This window comes from Epinephelus moara, chromosome 5, assembly GCF_006386435.1.
Source record: "Epinephelus moara isolate mb chromosome 5, YSFRI_EMoa_1.0, whole genome shotgun sequence".
Classification (NCBI taxonomy): domain Eukaryota; kingdom Metazoa; phylum Chordata; class Actinopteri; order Perciformes; family Serranidae; genus Epinephelus; species Epinephelus moara.
Window position 1 is genome coordinate 2,409,576 of NC_065510.1, and position 18,777 is coordinate 2,428,352.

General features: G+C 42.5%; 1 protein-coding gene across 4 annotated transcripts in view; it reads right to left on the minus strand.

Annotated features, from left to right (window-relative positions):
- The window catches only part of vps54 (VPS54 subunit of GARP complex), a 41,761-nt gene extending 24,937 nt beyond the window's left edge, over positions 1-16,824 (minus strand). For 3 of the 4 annotated variants that reach the window (XM_050043703.1, XM_050043701.1, XM_050043700.1), the window contains exons 1-10: positions 16,686-16,824; positions 9,645-9,810; positions 9,056-9,297; positions 5,296-5,380; positions 4,125-4,159; positions 3,893-4,024; positions 3,423-3,808; positions 1,914-2,040; positions 1,514-1,543; positions 284-391 (exon numbers count right to left, since the gene is read on the minus strand). In XM_050043703.1, coding sequence (XP_049899660.1) covers positions 284-391; positions 1,514-1,543; positions 1,914-2,040; positions 3,423-3,808; positions 3,893-4,024; positions 4,125-4,159; positions 5,296-5,380; positions 9,056-9,297; positions 9,645-9,780 — 1,281 coding nt within the window. In that variant the 5' untranslated portion in view covers positions 9,781-9,810; positions 16,686-16,824. The remainder of the gene's footprint in view (positions 1-283; positions 392-1,513; positions 1,544-1,913; positions 2,041-3,422; positions 3,809-3,892; positions 4,025-4,124; positions 4,160-5,295; positions 5,381-9,055; positions 9,298-9,644; positions 9,811-16,685) is intronic. The other variant, XM_050043702.1, reaches the window with a different exon arrangement.
- Between the last annotated feature and the right edge of the window lie 1,953 nt (positions 16,825-18,777).

Genomic DNA, 18,777 nt, shown 5'->3' on the forward strand with positions numbered 1-18,777 from the left:
GTCCACTGATGGACCCCGATGAGGACTGTTGGTCCACTGATGGACCCTGATGAGGACTGCTGGTCCACTGATGGACCCTGATGAGGACTGCTGGTCCACTGATGGACCCTGATGAGGACTGCTGGTCCACTGATGGACCCTGATGAGGACTGCTGGTCCACTGATGGACCCTGATGAGGACTGCTGGTCGGTTATCAGGGGGGGCAGCCCTAATAACAACTGAATGTTTGATGACTGATCTGCAGGTTAATGTGCTTCACACAGTCGCTGTCAGCTGTTGTACCTGAAAGACGATGGCCTTCGCAGCCATGATCATCTCATCGCTGTAAATGTCCAGAAAGTCCAGCTTCCTCTGCCGCAGCAGGCCGAACACCAGAGACTCCAGACGCTCCTGAAACACACGCAAATAACAGCAAAAAATAACAATTCCTCAACAATAGACTCCAAATTTGTGCAAGTCAAACTCAATCAGCAGCGTTTCACACGACAAGAAATTTAATTAGATTATATATAAATTAAGATTTCTTCCACAAGCTGAGATCACAAACAACAACTCCATAATTCATAATTATTGTCTAGATATTGACACCATGATTATCTAAAATAACATTTTATCCATTTTAAACAAAAATCTTTATTTGCCTTTAATTAAATCCTCATTTTCACTGACGGTATCTAAAACACACAGGATGAATTTTTAAATTGCAAAAGAGACACAAAAACATAACCAGCTGTAAATAATCAGACCTGATTAAATTAAGGATTAATTGAGCTGTTTAAAGAAGATTTTTTCAACAGTATTTGATGCAAACATTCATTTTGCACTACAACATTAAAATCCTTACTTTATCACTGTATGATTCGACTGAAAATAAATATTAATATATAGTAAATTAAAAATTTTAAAAAAGGAGAGCCCAACCCAAACTCAAAGATCATCCTTCAGAATTAATTAAAGTAAAACACATTTAACTCACACTCAGAGGGTTTATTTAACCTGCTTGGAGATCAGACGGATTCACCACATGGGTACAGATGTTAACTTGTAATTAGAAACTCTGTGGAAGCCATAAGTGGAAACAAGCCCATGGGTGCAGAGGTGGCTGACAATACATTTGCTTCTTACAAAACGTGGCCGCTAGCTGTGAGACTGACGACTGCGACAGTTGCGCTGCCCTTTGTCATTATTCTTCCAGAAGGTTTCTCATTATAACGACTTACAGAATCTTTTGTTTCATCACACTGGCAGAAATCAGCTTCCACAGAAACCTCTAAGTTGTTTAATGAGCGTTCTGGAGCTTCATGAGCTACTTGACACCATCTGAATCCTCCTGAAGACGCTAACTCCTCCCACCTGGCGCTCCAAGCACGTTAAAACAAACATTCAAATAATTACTTATATTCAGGATTTGATGGATCACTGACTCACACTGCAACAATGAGACTGATTTCAGCAGCAGGCGTGATTTTGATGGGATTTTCATGTATGTGTGTGTGTGTATGTGTGTGTCACCTTCTGTGAGGCAGCGTTTGGCTGGTGGACCTGTGATGGGCACAGCATCCGTTAAACACACAACAGTTCACATCAGTGCTGAGAGGCGTCTCTCTGAGTAAATGTGATTGTTGGAAATCTGTCTTTTTATCAACAAATTCCACTCCACATTTACTGATTTTAAATAACTCACATCCTTTCTGTCACATGACATAACTCCCCTCAGCTGATTTCTTTCACCTGTGGCTGATCCACGTTTGTCTAGTTGTGTTCTTATATTTATGACAAGCTTCAGAGTTATAGTTCCCATCAGGCACTGGGGTAAATACTGTGTGAAGAGGGTTGAACTATAAAAGGTGACAGACTCAGGGATGAATGAATGAATGAATGGTTTGAAGGTGATGGAGGAGTGTGTTCACACCTTCTCGAGGACCTGTGGCTCGTCCCTCAGGCTGCGGTTCAGGTCGCTGCGTGCGTACATGCTGAAATCCTCCACCATCATTTTATCAATCAGCTTCTCCAGCTCGCACAGCTGCGAGCCCAGATGTCTGAGGGACAGGCGGACAGAAACACACACAGACAGACAGACAGACAGACAGACAGTAAGCAGCATTTCTACAACTTCCTGTACGGAGGCTTTAAAGACTCACATTAAATTACTTGATGATCGTCTTTGATTTATTGTGACTGTGACTAGATCTCTTTTAAAAACCTGGATATTATTATCATTATTGCTAAACAGCAAACCCGCCTGTCACTGCGCTCATCATCTTCTGCTGTGAAGATTCAGCCTCATGATGCTCTCATCTATGCTCGTCTGTCTTTGATTAAAAATAGACTTAAATCTTACTGTTGCCATAAAAAGACTGCACAAATTATGACAGCTGAAATGTGACTAAAAATAAAAGCAGACTTGGACGAATCAAGGGTTCCAATTGTTCTTTATTTTCCTCCACAATGAATTCAAATTTGGTTGTGTGAACCCAGGTTTACTGCTCGTAAGGTGTTGAGTGTGAAGGTGTCTGGATGAGCGTTGTCGACAAAAGCTTCCAGCAGCAACACCACAGGCCGAGCAGTTATAGTTCCTGTTCTGATCAGGCAGGTTTTCAACAGGCACTGCACTTGTATTTAAAATGTTACGACACTCAGTCTTATATTATCAGGCTCTGCTGAAAGAGCAGCAACTCAGGAAGAGACTTCCTCTTTGTATTTATTTTGCAACAGGCAAATGAATTTCACAGAGCCTTTTCATGGTGTGATCAGGCGGTCGACGGATTTTCAGCCTGAACACAAAGTCAGTGGAAACACACAACACACACACACATAAATTTGAGTTTGTTGTAAAGGCTCAACTTTAGATACATATCCAGACACAGACGGAGCCTTCTGTCCGTAACCTGCATTCTTGTCATCCGTATTCGTGCATGTTTTCTGAAAGCTCACGGATACAAACAGAGCGGGACCACAGGAAACCATATGAGCAGTGTAGCCAACAGTTCAAGCGAGACACGACCATATGACACGACGAGGACCTTATAAAGACAACGCTATTTTTTGAGGAGAGGTTATGCAAGTTGGTCAGAGATTTTAACATCTATATGACGCCATGCACAGGGGCAAACAGCTGGGAGGAGACTGGACTACATTAAATGTGAACTGGAGAGGAGCCAAAGAAAAGTGGAGGTCCATGTAAGACCGCTGCCCGCTAGTGGATGGATCTATGCCAACGTGAAGAACACATATGTGGTCAAAACGGTCGAAATTTAAGTGTTTCTTTTTGTATGGGGAGGATAAATGAGCGCTGGGCTGCTTCAACTGAGGCAAAGACAAATCTGCAGTGGGTGAAAATGTTCAGCTTACATTAACATCCACACACATTTGGGTACAATGGCTGTTTGTAGAGCATGAACACAGACACCTGCCCACTCACCTGAAGCTGTGGATTCCCTGCAGCTCCTGCTGCAGCACCTCCTTGGTGGTGGAGATGAGCTCCAACGCTCCGACGAACTCAGATGTGGAGAGCAGCAGTTGCACGGTGGGCTGCGTCTGATGCACCGCGGCCATTAACTTCAGTTTGTTGTGCAGCTTTACGCAGTTGTTGCGGGTCAGGGCGGTGCGGAGGGCCTGTAGAGGCCCCTGGCACATGACCCTGTCGATGGCAGCAGTTCGGCCCCGCAGGACGGCCACGGCCCGCTGTGTTTCCTGCAGCCGGTCCTGCAGCTCGTGCTGTGAGGACATGGCATGGAAGAACGCCTCGGAGCGCAGCGAGATCTGCCGGGCAATGCTCACCTCCACCACGTCCAGGTAGTGACTCAACTGCAGGAAGGCAGAGACACAGAGTTTAACTTTAAGTTTACGTGTCTTAGAAAAGCCTGTGATGTGTGTTCTGAGAGAGTTCACCTTCTCCTGCAGCAGTTTGGAGGACGCCACGTCTCTGCTGCTCTTCCCACCGGCACTGTTGAAGTGCGACCAGGGCAGGACGGTGTTGAAGGTGGCCGGGTCCTCCAGAGCAAACTCAGGCTTCATGAAGATCTGCAAATAAGTTTCAGTTAATAAAAATCAGGTTTCTGAGCAGAAATTTTAGTTTCCTCAACTCTGATCCAATAAAAACAGAATAAAGTAGACGTGTTACCTTCGGGACTTGTTCCAGCTCAGCTCTGGATTTATCTAGGAACAACAAAAGCTCTGAATCAGTCTCTCGTCATCGTTTGATTAGTCAGTTGTGCTTTAGCTCATTTTACATGATAAACAAACAAAGTTGAATGATACATAAATAACAAGAATTTTCGCCCTGCAGTTGTTCGCCTTTTTCTCCGACAGTCTCCATCCATGTCAGTGAAAACATGGATGCTTCACACACAGAAGATCTATACAACCAGCACAGTTTCAAGATTAGAGTCACCAATTCAGTATCTGACCAAATGTCTCCCCTTCTGTTCCTGAGATATGACGCTGAGTGATGGACAGAGAAGTGTTTTATGTAGAACGTTATGATGTCACAGTGAAGCGACGACTATTGGTCGACTAGGAAAACTCCTCATCGGGAGCAGCTCTACCTTGGTCTGGGAAATTACACAGCACGGCATGTTCCACTATTTTCTGACATTTTACTGACAAAAAAATGAATCAAGAAGATAATAAGCAGGTTAATCAACAATGAAATAATTATAGTTGCTGCCCTAAATTAAAGGGAGATAATGAAACTATCTGTCTGTGAAAAGTGCCAACAGTCAGAAACAACCTACTGTCACATTACTCATCTCAAAACCTTGAAACCAAATCATACCTGATGTTTATTACAAGTGCCATTTCCTGTCAGGGGTTTCCACGGTTACAACTCAGAGCCACTCAAGTGCATCTTTGAGTTCTACATCAATCTGTATTAATCTAATTTGATTATTAATCAGTTTGATTTATTTACTAAAGGAAAAAGTAAATATTGTCTGATTCCAGCTTCTTAAATGTGAATATTTTCTGGTTTCTGTCCTCTGTGACAGGAAGTGTGGACAAAATAAGGAATTTGAGGACGTCATCTCGAGCTAAGGAAACACAGATCAACATTTTTTTTTACCATAGTCTGACATTTTATATGCTAAACTACTGATGACATGATCGAGAAAATAATCCACAGATTAGTCAACAATGAAAATAACTGTTAGTTGCAGCCCTATCAGGCGTGTCCCGCTGCAGAGGAGCACGACACTGGTGGTGGGAGGTTTGTGCATGTGTGTGGGTCATTTTATGGACTGGAGCGGAGGCGGTCAGGGAGCGTCCTGCAGCAGCAGCTGGTTAATAATTCATACCGTGGTTGGTGGTGATACTGGAGACAGCGTCCACGTCGTCTTTGTTGGGACAGATCGTCTTGCAGCGCTCGTGGATTCTTTCCCTCTAAAAATAAAAATACAGAAAACACAAAAAAGCTTCAGGATCATTCTGATTGAAACTCAACATCTGCAGCCGCACTTTGGCGTGTTTGGCCTGAGGGTGGCGCTCAATGACAAAGAGGAAACTTTCCAAAGGCCACAGTTACAAGCAGCACACCACAGGAATAAGGAAGCATCAGGGGAACGTCTGACAGCTGTTCTTCAGTCTCATTGTTTTATCGTCTCTAACACCTCACCCTGAAACCTGAAGGGGGAAATGAACACGATGTGACAATGACATGTCGATGGTGACATTTCTAAGAACTCGACAGCTCTTACAGGAACGAAAAGAAGTCGGTTCAGGTGACAAAGTTCATAAACAACTCAGCCTGGAGTTTAAACCCAAAGTCGGCTTATCTGAAGAGTTTTATAACCAATTTCAAAACGTTTATTCCCTTTCACAGCTGTAAGGACGTGAAGATAAAGCTGAGTAATAATCTTTTAAAGAAGGAATAAAAAGCTGCTGTATGAGCAGATTTGTGACGAAACTTCATGACCCTACAAACAGGAAGAATGAGAAAAAGAAGACCTGAAAACACACATGCAGCTAAAACAACAAAAAAAAGGATGTGACGTGAGGAATGTAAAACAAACCCGAGATATTCTAATACTCTGTCAGGTCTAAAAATGTCAGCGCAAAGCAAATCAGTACAAGACTCAAACCACAACATGTCAGAAAGGATTCAGATGAAAACACTTTATTTGCTCCTCCAGATTCTGTTGTGTTGTGTTGTCGAACACAGCGTTACAACATTAAAAATGTGTCCCAGATTCCACCGTACAACACTGAGGCTTGCTCCATTTCCAGCGTTTGACGTTTCTAATGATTTGATCTGATAATAAAACAGGAAACGGTGAACACATTCAGTTGAGCAGCAGGACGCCTCCATGTTCGTGGCTCCTCCCTGATGTTTTACTGTGGTCACATATTGTAAGTGTTCCCCATTAAAGTCTCATCTGTGGTGCACCGCTACAGTTTTACAACAACCACGGCACAATCATAAATAATAAAGTGCACAAGCGGAGGAACAACACTGCCCTGACAGATTTCAGTAGAGAGCAGACTCGCCAGTTTTCATACTGTCAACAATAAAAATGTTAAATACTTTGATATGGGATTTAATTTGAACGTTACAGTGGCATGCTAAAGTTTGGGCAGCCCTTTTGTTTGTGAACAGGAAGATGAACTGATCTCCAAAACGGCATGACGTTAAAGATGAAGATCAGTGTTTTATTTCTGTTTTGTACAATATTAAGAGTAAAACAAAAAGGAGCACCGTGCAGACGTTTGGGCACCCCAAGACATTTGAGGTCTCAGACAACTTTTACCAGCCCTTAATGAGCTCGTTAGGGCTCTGGCTGGTTCACAGTCATCGTAAGGAAAGGACAGACGCCTGTACTACGACGCAGGAGTTGGAGTTAGTGAGGTAACTTCAGGGTTAACTCCGGCATAAACCACCATGGTAACTGATGCTGAACAGCTGACCTGATCACAGCCTGTCAACATCCCGACCTCTGACCAATCAGATCACTGAAGAAAAAAGAATCAGCGAGCAGAAGTCCAGAGTCAGGAGAATCATTTCACTGTTTCCACTGGTTTTCAAACAGAGCTCCAAACAAACACTAGGGCTGCAACTAACGATTATTTTCACTGTCGACTAATCTGTCAATTATTTCTTCGATTAATCGACAAATCATTTTATCGAAAAATGTGTTAAAATGTTGAAAAATGTCGGTCTGTCTCTCCCAAACCCCAAAATGATGTCATTTAATGTCTTGTTCCATACTCACGCCAAAGGGTTTTAGTTCACCGTCACGGGAGTGTGTGTAAAGCTGCCAATATCTGAACGTAAGAAGCTGCAGTAAGAATATTTTGGGTACTTTTATAGTACTTTCCTATGAAAAATGACTCAAACCGATTAGTCGACTACTAAAATAGTCACCGATTATTTTATTAGTCGACTAATCGTTGCAGCCCTACCAAACACAGAGATCGTTTACACACTAAACACATGATTTTAGCAGGATTTAAAATGCACAGAGATCGTTTACACACTAAACACATGATTTTAGCAGGATTTAAAATGATGCAAAGTTTGTTTGAATCCTCAGTGATGGCTGACAGTGCTGCTACTGTTACACTCTGATTCATCACTGCAGCTCAACATGACATGAGACACCTGTGTGATGAGAACTAGGATAAAACACATCATATTTTATCAGTAAAATAATCCACACACTGTTAATCAGCTCCTGTTATTATAAATGTAACATGTTAGTCAGACAGACCTCATCAGTCATTAACTACTCTTCCACTCTTTACTTCAGCAGCAGAAACAGTCTGGTGTTACTTTAACGTGTTTATGTGACATATTCAGAGGAGTTTCATCACATATCATATGAAGCAGCCTTCGTTCATGGGATATTTAAAAATAGCAGCTTTGTGCATTTAGTCCTTCTCAGGCAAGCTCAGGGGTTTAGTGTTGCTGTAGCCCACAGGAAGTGAGGATTAGAATATATGACCTTCACATAATCCGCTCCAAATTAATCTATATTTTTAAAGTCATTACTAAAAGTGTGTGTCATATAAAAACTAAAGTGATGGTCAAAGTTGTCACAGTGAAATTTAAGGTGTGCTGATGGATTCACGTCATCAACTCATGCATTGAGTAACATTACAAGTTAACGTTCCACCTTAAAAGTTGCCGGCAGTCGGCCCAGTGAATGAAGTTATTTTTTCTCAGACTCCAGCTGCTGTGAGAGGCAGCAAAACATCCTTTCATTTTATAGTTACAGTTTACTAATAAAACTCTCCACAGTATGAACAGTGGTTACATGAGCCTCAAAACCAGACACAACTCAGCCCTGAGCAGAGTGACCGTCCTCTACTGACCAATCAGACTGCAGTGTTCACAGCTCCACCTTTTAGTACCAGATCTGTGTGCTAGGTACCCCAACAGAGGGGGGACCAAACATGGGGACGCTAAGGAACGCTTCCATTGGTTGAAACAGGGCTGTATTCAACTGTCTGTTAGCCATCATGTCAAATACACACAAATCTCACCTGTGACTCACATTACAGCTTCATATACTCAGAGGCTCTGGCTCTCCTAAAGCTTGTCATCGTTTCCTCCTCTTTAAAACATGCTTCCTATTTTTTAAGGATCTCCATATTTGATGGTGTGACAGGGAAAAATCACATCTGGTTTTAAACCTCTCGACCAACAGGAAAAACAAAAAACTTTTCATTTCTGCAGTTACACGACACAGAATGAAAGACAGGGAAGCTTGAAACTGGTCGATGTGTTTCCATCCTGTGTATTTTAAATTTGAGGATTAAAATATATGAATGAAAACATTTAAACTGAGCCAAAAATCTCTCCAATCTCCAGAGGCTGCTGTGTTGAGCCTGTTAAAAAAAAACAACAGGAGCTGAAACTGCTTCAACAGGATTCCTGACACACCCACAAACACAACAGATATCACACACGTCACATGTTCAGCATCAACGCTACGCCCTCCTTCCCCAGCAGGAAGGTTCAGTCAGTGGGTGTGCCGAGGTCTGAGCCACAGTGATGCTGAGTGAATCCGTTCTCTGTCTATCACACACACTCTGAATAATTCAGTGTGGGTGTGTTACCTGAGCCATCTCCTGCAGGTAGGGCCCGAAGTGTTCCCTGGTGATGTTGGGGAGGTAGAAGGAGGGCATCACCTCCGTCTCTGCGAAGTCCAGCCCCCATGTTTTGGTGAAAAAGTCGGACTCCCGCTTGGCGAGCCGCGGGTCGTTCAGCGCGGCGGGGAGGTTGACCTTGGAGCTGTACACCGTCCACCTGTCGTGCTCCGCCACCACGGACGGGCCGTCACACAGGCCCCGCCCCTCACCTGCAGGAAAGCAGAGTCAGGTATTAAAGCAAAGTGTAAAGTCTGTACCACTTTGGCATAAAGTGCTGACATGATGACAGAAAATGAATCTTAGACAATTTGTTATCAATCATAAAAGTCACTTTAAGTTGTCAGACAAGAAAAAAATCCAAACATATCCTGATTCCAGCTTCTCAGATTCAAATATATAATATTTTCTTTGCTAAATATCACTGTTAACTTTTGCTTTTCAACTGTTCAAAAAATACAAAATAATTTCAGACGTCACCTCAGACATTTTTCACTACCGTCTGATAATCTATTATCTAACTTAAATGCTGCGACAGACGGACTGCAGCTGTTCCCACCTGTGGGCTCCTTGGGGCAGACGTCAGGCAGGGAGCGGATGGACCGGCAGCGAGGGGGGGGGGTATCCCGCTCCTTGCGATAGATCCCATCTCGGCCTCCACGAGGCACTGGGGAGGAGCTGTGGCTGGAGGCCATGGCATTGGGACTCGCCTCCCAGGAGGCTAGCTGGAGACACACACACATGAATGATGCTGGCGTTAGATACAGGACAGGAAAACTAAAGGACGGGGCTGTCGATGTATTTCTCTTGTCAACAAATCCCATTCAAAAAACAAACCAACAGTGTGTGTATCCTCGGTGCTGCAGAGCTCCACTGTTGTTAAAAAAAACACGTCGGTGAGTCACACTGTTGCACCAGGTGACATGTTCCTTCATCACCACGAACACACACACAGTTTAATTTGACTCAATCTCACACACACCGTCCTGCTGCCACAAATACGACAGCACCAAATGTAGATCAGGGCTGCACAATGAACTGAAATCATAATATGGCCGAGTGTAAAACCAACCTGAGGAGCTGCAGTTTTTGATAAAGGTAAAATGTGTCCCTACATATTGTGGTGTTACAGAGATGCCCCCGCCCACAAATCATACTCCAGACTTAAGGAAACACGCTCGTCTCAGGGATTCCCACACATTCATTTATTTGTAGCAACATCTGCCGCCATTAATGATTGTTTATAGCAGTGGTTCCTAACTGGTCCAGCTACGGGGTCCAGATTTCTCCTTAGTCATTAGTTCACGGTCCACACAGTTAAATACATTAACCATCAAACTTGTGTTTGACCATGTGGTCGAGGAGTTTGCTGTCTCTGTGAAGTAGCTTTCCATTATTCACTCACTCTACATCAGGAAACCTCACTTTAAAATAAAAGCTCTGTGGCAGAAATACACTGCAGTGTGTTTTCTACAAACTTGACTGAGATAATTCTGCGTCAGGTGCAGCCCTCGTCACAACATACCATTATTAATAAAGCACTGGGGTGTTATGGAGATGTCCTGGCCTATAAATCATTTACCAGACTTACACATGCCGCATTTTTGCACCCTCAAATTCAGTGTTTTAAGACGCACACACACACGCACACACACTTTTGTGCCTTTTTTGAGCCTTAAAGCTGGCTCAGAAAAGGCACAAAAGTAGCCCCGCGCCTGAAGTCGTGTTTTCCAGGCAGTTAAAGACGCAGCATGTGTGCAGCCTCTTTAGGGAACAGGCTTGTTTCAGGGTGTCTCACACATTCGCCACAATAACAACATCTGCTGCCGCCTATTGATTTTTTATTTTTGGAGCTGGACCGTTCATTAGGAGCGCTGTTGGAATATATATACACCATTAACTTATTCACTGCACCACACTCTCTGAGAGCAGATCGTACTCTGGGCACAGACAGAGCAGCAGAATGCTGAGCGCAGTGAAAGCAAAACTTCAGTGTTCATTGTGCTGGGTCTGAAAGTTTGCTTTCACTGGCCTCTGCAGCAGCTGCTCCTCTCACCCTCGATCTGATCCGATCAGCTCTGATCGACTGATCAATTATCCACCCTGCAACTTAAACTCTGCAAACTGCTGCTGAGGAAGAAAAGGAATCATGAAGAGTTACACGCTGCGTTCATGAACCCTGAATTTAGAGAAGGGACACACACACACACACACACACACACACACACACACACACACACACACACACATACTGAAAAAGTAAAGTTTGGCGATTCATCTCCATCACAATGGCAGACCCGCTCCACTAACTTCCACTAAAACTGCAAATATCTGCAGCCCTGATGTGGATTTCTTTGGTCAAATTATTGAACATGTTCAAATAATACAAACGCAAAGTAAAACTTATCGGCAATGAAAAAACAAAAACTCGTTCATGTTCATGTTCAAAAGAGGTGAGAAGAAGCTAAAACGTTTCTGGTCCTACCAACTCTTACTGTTATAATTAACTATAGAAACTAGGGCTGCAACTAACGATTATTTTCATTGTCGACTAATCTGTCGATTATTTCTTCAATTAGTCGACTAATCATTTCATCGAAAAATGTGTTAAAATGTTGAAAAATGTCGGTCTGTCTCTCCCAAACCCCAAAATTACGTCATCTAATGTCTTGTTTCATACTCACACCAAAGGGTTTTAGTTCACTGTCATGGGAGAGTGTGTAAAGCTGCCAATATCTGAATGTAAGAAGCTGCAATAAGAGTATTTTGGGTACTTTATAGTACTTTTCTATGAAAAATGACTCAAACCGATTAGTCCACTACTAAAATAGTCATCGATTATTTTAATAGTCAATTAGTCATCGATTAGTCGACTAATCGTGGCAGCCCTAATAGAAAATAAATCTTCAGATTAATTAAATTAAAAGATAATTAAAAGATTAATCAGCCACTGAAAATAGTCCCAAACAAAAGCACTATTTTCTTCTGTTTGAGTGAGCAGCTGTTTTGGGAAACTGAGACTTTTCTTTTCTTCTTGAGAACATGTTATTGGTTTTGATATTTTCATGGACTTTAAAGATGATAATAAACGTATAGAATAACATCAGGCAGATCCTGTTGAGCAGCGCTGCAACATTTTACATCGCCTGAATAACGATTAGCATCAGGAGTAAAACATCTCGTCCACACAGACCGACTGATCCAAACTGTCTCAGACTCTGCTGCTGTCAGTTCTGTCACTGGTGGAAAGCTCTCCAAAGTACAGGAAGTCACACGTGTTGTTCAGTGACGTTGACTTCAGCCAGCTGCAGAACTTCAATCCAGAACTGAAAGTGTATTTTTGCTTGCTGTGTGCAGCAGGTTCAGGGCGGTGACGCCGACTGATTCATAGTTCATCCTCTGTGGCACGTCCGCACCATCTGTACTACGTCTCTATCAGTTCATCAGGTACACACTCTGAAAACTGTTTTTACTGTTAGTCAAACAACGCAGGCGATGAGAAGTGACTTCTTCACACTGAATGAAAATAACGTCACTTGCGCCCGTGTAAACACTACAGGTTGTGACTACAGCCTTATTTGCACGGACATACAGACGTCTACACATTCAAGCAGGATAAGCAAGGTTGTATTTTTCTCTTGAATTTACTGACATTATCCCGACTATGATGTCATGGCTCTGCAAAGCATCATCACTATAACACATCCATCTCATTATCTTTTGACATTTTGCTCTTCTGATGGATTTGCTCCTGAAACACATTCACACCAGGATAGTCCGGGGTTCAATTGGGCGGGGAATGCCGAAAAATTTCACACCTTCATTTGGTTCGGTTCACTTTCACACTGCACTTTTTTAACGCGGACCAAATCACCCGGACAACGTCACGCAGTTACAACAGCTGCTCGTTTGGGGGCGGTACTGCCCGAAATGACCACTGACCAGGAAGAAATAAAGAAAACCTGGCTCACCAATTGGTCAGGACCGATGACGGAAATCCATCCCCTTCAGCCGGCTTGGTCACCACAAAAACAACGGAGCAACACCAAATTTATGCAGTTTTGGGGTTTCTGCTTTTTCTTTGGTGTTCAAACCTACTCCACGTCTGCCCAGGAAAAATTTTCCAACTTTTTCTTTTTTTACCTCTGATTCTTCCAGTTCACACTGTTGGCTTTGTTTTTTTTCTACCCAAAATGCACTGCGCTGTACGTCACTTCCTCTCTTTGGTTCACTTCACTTCCTCTCTTTGGTTCACTGGATAGTCCGTTTGCATATCCCACTGTAGGGTTCACTTGCAAGTGAACCCTGGTGCGGTTCACATGTATTCTGGGAGTGTCCAGTGATCAGGCCTTTCTGGACAGAATTTCATACAGCACTAAAACAGATACTTTAACACTGATCTTCCTTTGTAATTTTCTACATTAATTTTAGAACGTACTGATTTTAAGGCAAAGCGTTCTGACAAATATGTGTTTGGTATTTTGATATGTGCTTGCAAGAAAGCCCTCACAAGGCGCTGGTTGCTTCCTGAACCCCCACATTAGACGAGTGGATAGATATTGTAAATTATATTTATGTTATGGAAACGATCACTCTCTCTTCATCTTCAGAAAAAGGTGTTCATTAAATTCTGGGCGAAGTGGGTAAAATACATAAGACCCTTACAACGTGAATTTAACTGAATTTATTTGGGGTTTTCTTCAATTTCCTGAACATGTTGTGTTCATCTTCAGGAAACTGTAATTGCGAAAAATGTTGTTTTTTTGTTAAAATATTTTTGGGATCTTACAGACAGCTACTGATCAATGAAATTATACTCAGATTAATCAACCACAGCCCCAAAAAACTGGTACAATACCCAGCACTAATTAAGACCGACTAAAAGTATGTATGACACTAGTACTATGATGTAACGTTAAGTATATTCACTCAACTAGAGTACTCGAGTGCAAATTCAAGGTATTTGTACGTTGAAGTCAAAATGCTAAACACGCTCTCGTACCAGCTTCTCCAAATGTGAGGATTTGCTGCTTTTTTGTTCCATGTGATAGTAAACTGGATTTATTTGGGTTTTATAATTCTAGTACAGACATATGAAGATGTCATGTTCATCTTCAGGAAATTGTCATCGTGAAAAATTTCAATTATTTTGTTAAAATATTTTTGAGATCTTACAGAAGGCTATTATTAGATAAAATAAGATCAGATTAATTAATCACAGCCTAAAAACTTCAATATAAAACCAGCACTATTTGTGACCGGGCTCGATCTACTGTGCAGTGCTACATCCACCTCATCACCAAAAAGCAGTGATGACACAGAAACAGAGCTGTTAAATGAGCGTGGTGGCGCCTGACTGAGCAGCACAGGATGTGAATGTGTTGTTTCACATAATCTGACTGCTCAGACAGTGGAGGTGTAAGACCCTCTGCTGTTAATCCCATCACACTGACTGACTGAGAGGATTAGAGGAGAGGTCTGCAGCCTCACTCATACTACCACCACTGTTTTTAGCTCATCCTGTCAACACATGAAAAACTGTCTCATCGTCACATCTCCAATGACAGAATAAACATCTCAAAGTGTAAAACTTCAGAGTCTCACAGCCGGCCTGGCTGCTCATCTCCATCGACCACTGAGACGTCTGTGAGGTAAAAATAGAAATAATTGGCCGATTTATTTTTTTGGATGACAGGGCTGCTTTGTAGAGTGAGGTGTTGCACATTAAAACAGATAAAATACTTCATTATCCGCCGTCTTAGAAACCTTTAAAACTGATTTAGATCTGTGTTTCAACATGAAAGAGAAAGAGCAGTATTTTACAGGTGTTTACTGTGTTTCCATGCTTGGTAGAAAAAGATGCTTTTCTATATAATCACTCTGTAATAAAATGATCCCAGCGTGCTGTCTGAGCAGAGAAGAATCAGAATTAACTGACAGCCTTTCAGACCAAGTGCCTCCTAAGTACTTGTTATTATTTTTGTTTTTTGTCTCCCTGTAGTTAATTCTGTTTTCTTTTCTTTTTTTGGCATAAGGCTGCAAAAAGGGGAGGAGATGTCAAATATTTTTTTAAGCACTGGGGAGGGACTTAGGGACGGGCATACAGCTTTAAATGGTTATATTTGTTACCTATTTTACCACAGATTTTTAAAAAGTTAATATGCCTTCCAAACCATTTCTCATAACCAGACGATTTAAAAACAGAAATTAGCATTGACTTGACTTGACTCAAATTTGCGACTGTCTTAGGAGACATCATGTGCGACAAACACCTTCCTCAGAAAAAACAAAACAAAACCAGATTTAAGCTTAAAATACCGATGTCATCAAAATCACTTAACTGTAAATCCTGTTTCAAATTCAGCCAAAAATAAATGGTTTGCACAACTAACCAGGACGCAGGACCAAGTTGTTTTTTTTTAACTCCAGGATTTTGTCTTTTCTTTGAGCTTTCAAACATCACAGAGTAAATTAGGGATGCATGATAATATCGGCACGTCCTTGGTGTCGGCCAACGTCAGCTTTAAAATTAAATATCGGAATCAGCCAACATGCTTTGTCTCATCTTACACAATGAATGAATATTACATACATTAAAAAGTATTGTATTTCATGTCTCCATCAGCTGGGGGGCTGTCACGATAAAAGTATGCATGTATAATATGATGTTAATTCCACGACAGAAGAGACTTGATGATCACTAGAATTAGGTGGGGAAAGAAGTGGATATATTGATATCAGTATCAGTGTTCTGTCAACTGATCTGTTATCTATCAGATATTGACCAAAAAAAAATCAATATTGTGCTTCCCTAGTAATAACAATTTCTGGTGAAGGGAGGGTCATGCATTTTCAGGCAGTCACTCAGGGAGGCTCAAGGAAAAATATTTGTTGCTTTGGGGAGGGTCCAAATAAATCACACCCCACCACTCCTCCTCCTCTGATCAGTAAAGCATGGTCCCTAAATTAGACTTAGCAGTTAATGAGTTATTCATGAGAATATTCAAAGCACAGTTGGTAAGCAAAATAAGTTTCAGCCTTCACATCGGTCTGTATTTTTTATTTGTCTTTTTAATTTAATGCCTTGGTGTTGTTTAATCTTTATTTTCTGTAGCCTGTTCCTCTTGGAAAACTGGCCGAAATAAATTCTTACTAAGTAACTGACTGACTACAAAGTTAACTCAAGTTAAGTACAAGTACCTCAAAATCGTTATACTAGGTTACATTCCTGCACAGCTGCCTTCCAACAGGACAGGCAGCAGTGACAGAAGCTAGCCTGCTAGCGTTAGCTTAGCTCCCGTGCATTCACTGCTGCAGCCGTTAGCGTTAAATCCACCGAGCTGACGGTGAAGTCGACAATAAACGGCAACACAACACACACGAAACCAGATTTCACTGTCGATGACAGGGCTGACAAGGCTCTGAATATCCGCGGGCCGTGCCTGGAGCTAACGCTGAAGCTAATGTTGTCAGCGGGGGTTACACGTAGACTGGCTAATGCTAGCAGGTTAGCCGCGCAGCTAACAGTCTGACAGGCGGAATGAAACGAGAGACACACCGGGGAGGTTCAGTGACCGCGGGGCTGCGGCCGCGTCCGTACCTGTCGTGTGAAGCACAGCAGCCGGTGTTTCTCCTCTTCACCATCACAGGAACACCGGAGCAACCGGGAGGAAAACAACAGCACTCACAGCAACAGATACACCGACCATCATGCACTGCAGGAGGAGGGGCAGTTTCTTCTTCGCTTCTCATAAAGCTCGCTGCTGCCACCTGCTGATCAACTGACACCTGTATGAACACACAGTAACAGTATGTGGACACCAGTGGTGGGATGTAACTGAGTATACTCACCTCACTATTGTATTTAAGTACAAATAAGGGTACTTAAACTTTACTTGAGTACATTGGTTTGCTTCCTACCTACAAAACTCCACTGCCTCTGTTTCAGCAACAATGTGTCCTCTTCCCCTTTGTACCCATCTCCTGTGGCATACCACAAGGCTCCATACTAGGCCCCATCTTATTTTCCTTGTATCCACCTTATTCCTGAGGGCACGACTGTAGAAATGATTCTGGGCTCAACTTCCTGTGAGACAGAGGAAGTAGCAGTAAGCTAGTTAGTCCCGTAGACTGTCTGTGGTTAGTCCCAGTGGCTACTCTTAGTGGCTATCCGCCAACGCTGGTTCTTTTCCAAAGTAATTTGCCTTCAGTTTAGCAAATACTGATTTATCTTTTGACAAATATTTAACTAAGGTTAACTCTGCATTTTCTAAAATGTCTTTGCGTAGCTCTGGTACCTGTTGCACTGTCCGTGTCTGTAACGACCAACAACCAGTCTGAGCTAAAGTTTTATCTTCAGCAATTGTGTGTTGAACGTGTAACCAGAACAAAAACGGATTCTTCCTGTTGCCATGGTTACCGTTGATGTGGGAAATAAACCCACAAGAGTTTAACCAGACATAGCGAAAAGGTATTAAATCAGAATTATCATATCGTAGACTGACAGGTCCATCACTCAGCGTCAGTACATGATGTCCCTGTCTTTCCCCGTCTGACTTCATTCTCAACCTACTTTAGAGAATAAACTGTGAAATATGTATTTAGTCATCAGGGCTGAGAATGTGTCACTGATTTACTTCCTTTATATCATATAAAGAATGAACGTCAAAAGTTATTTCTTTTACTCCTACTCTGTATTACTACAACTGAAGTCTGCTGCTAAATTCAGCGTCATGTTTCACTTAGAACAGTTTTTAATAAATCAGAAGACATGCACCACCCACCCAAACAACATGACAGACCAAGTGCACCCCCACCCCCCCACTGGCGACTCCACTCCCCGATGGAAGTGTGCCCCCCAGGCAGGACAATACGCCATGCAACATCACAAAACTGCTCAGGACGTGACAAAGAGCTCAAGGCGTCCGATCAAACATCCATTGGGCATGCCGGTACCTTACCTCACAACCCACAGGACTCAAAGGATCTGTCCAAAACATCTTGGTGCCAGACAACACAGGACACCCCCAGAGGTCCTGTGTCCAGGCCTTGACAGGCCAGAGGCTCCACCATAGATCAGACTTAGCTCTGACCCGTCAAGGCCCGGACAAAGGACCTTTTGGGTTCTGGTTTGTCCCACAGATGCTCTATCAGATTGGGATCTGGGGAATGTGAAAGCTAGGTCGACGCCTTGAGCTCTTTGTCACGTTCCTTGGGCCATCCCTGAGCAGTGTTGGCAGTGTGGCATGGTGCACTGTTGCAATGAGTGGGGGTACTTGGTCTATAACAATGTTTAGGTGGGTGGAGTGTGTAAAGGAGCATCCACATGAATGTGAGGACCAAAGATTTCTCAGCAGAACATTGCACTGTAATGAAATGATCGATGACTTCACCTGTCAGTGGCTGTGATGTTTTGGCTGATCGGTGTACCATAAAACTTAAATTAAATGCTCAGTCCCTTTTAAGGTATGGCTACCTTGACAAATTAACGTCTGTCTCAATTAGACGTCTTGAATAGAAGTTCTTCAGATTTATTAACGCGGGTTCTTGGCTACCTAAAATGTTTTGAACCACTGGGCCCAGATCTTTATTTCACAGTGTAAAAACAGTTTGTATAACTAAAAGTCCTGCAGTTAAATTATTACTTAAAAGTTTTAAAAAAGTATTAGCAATGAAATATACTTAAAGTTCCC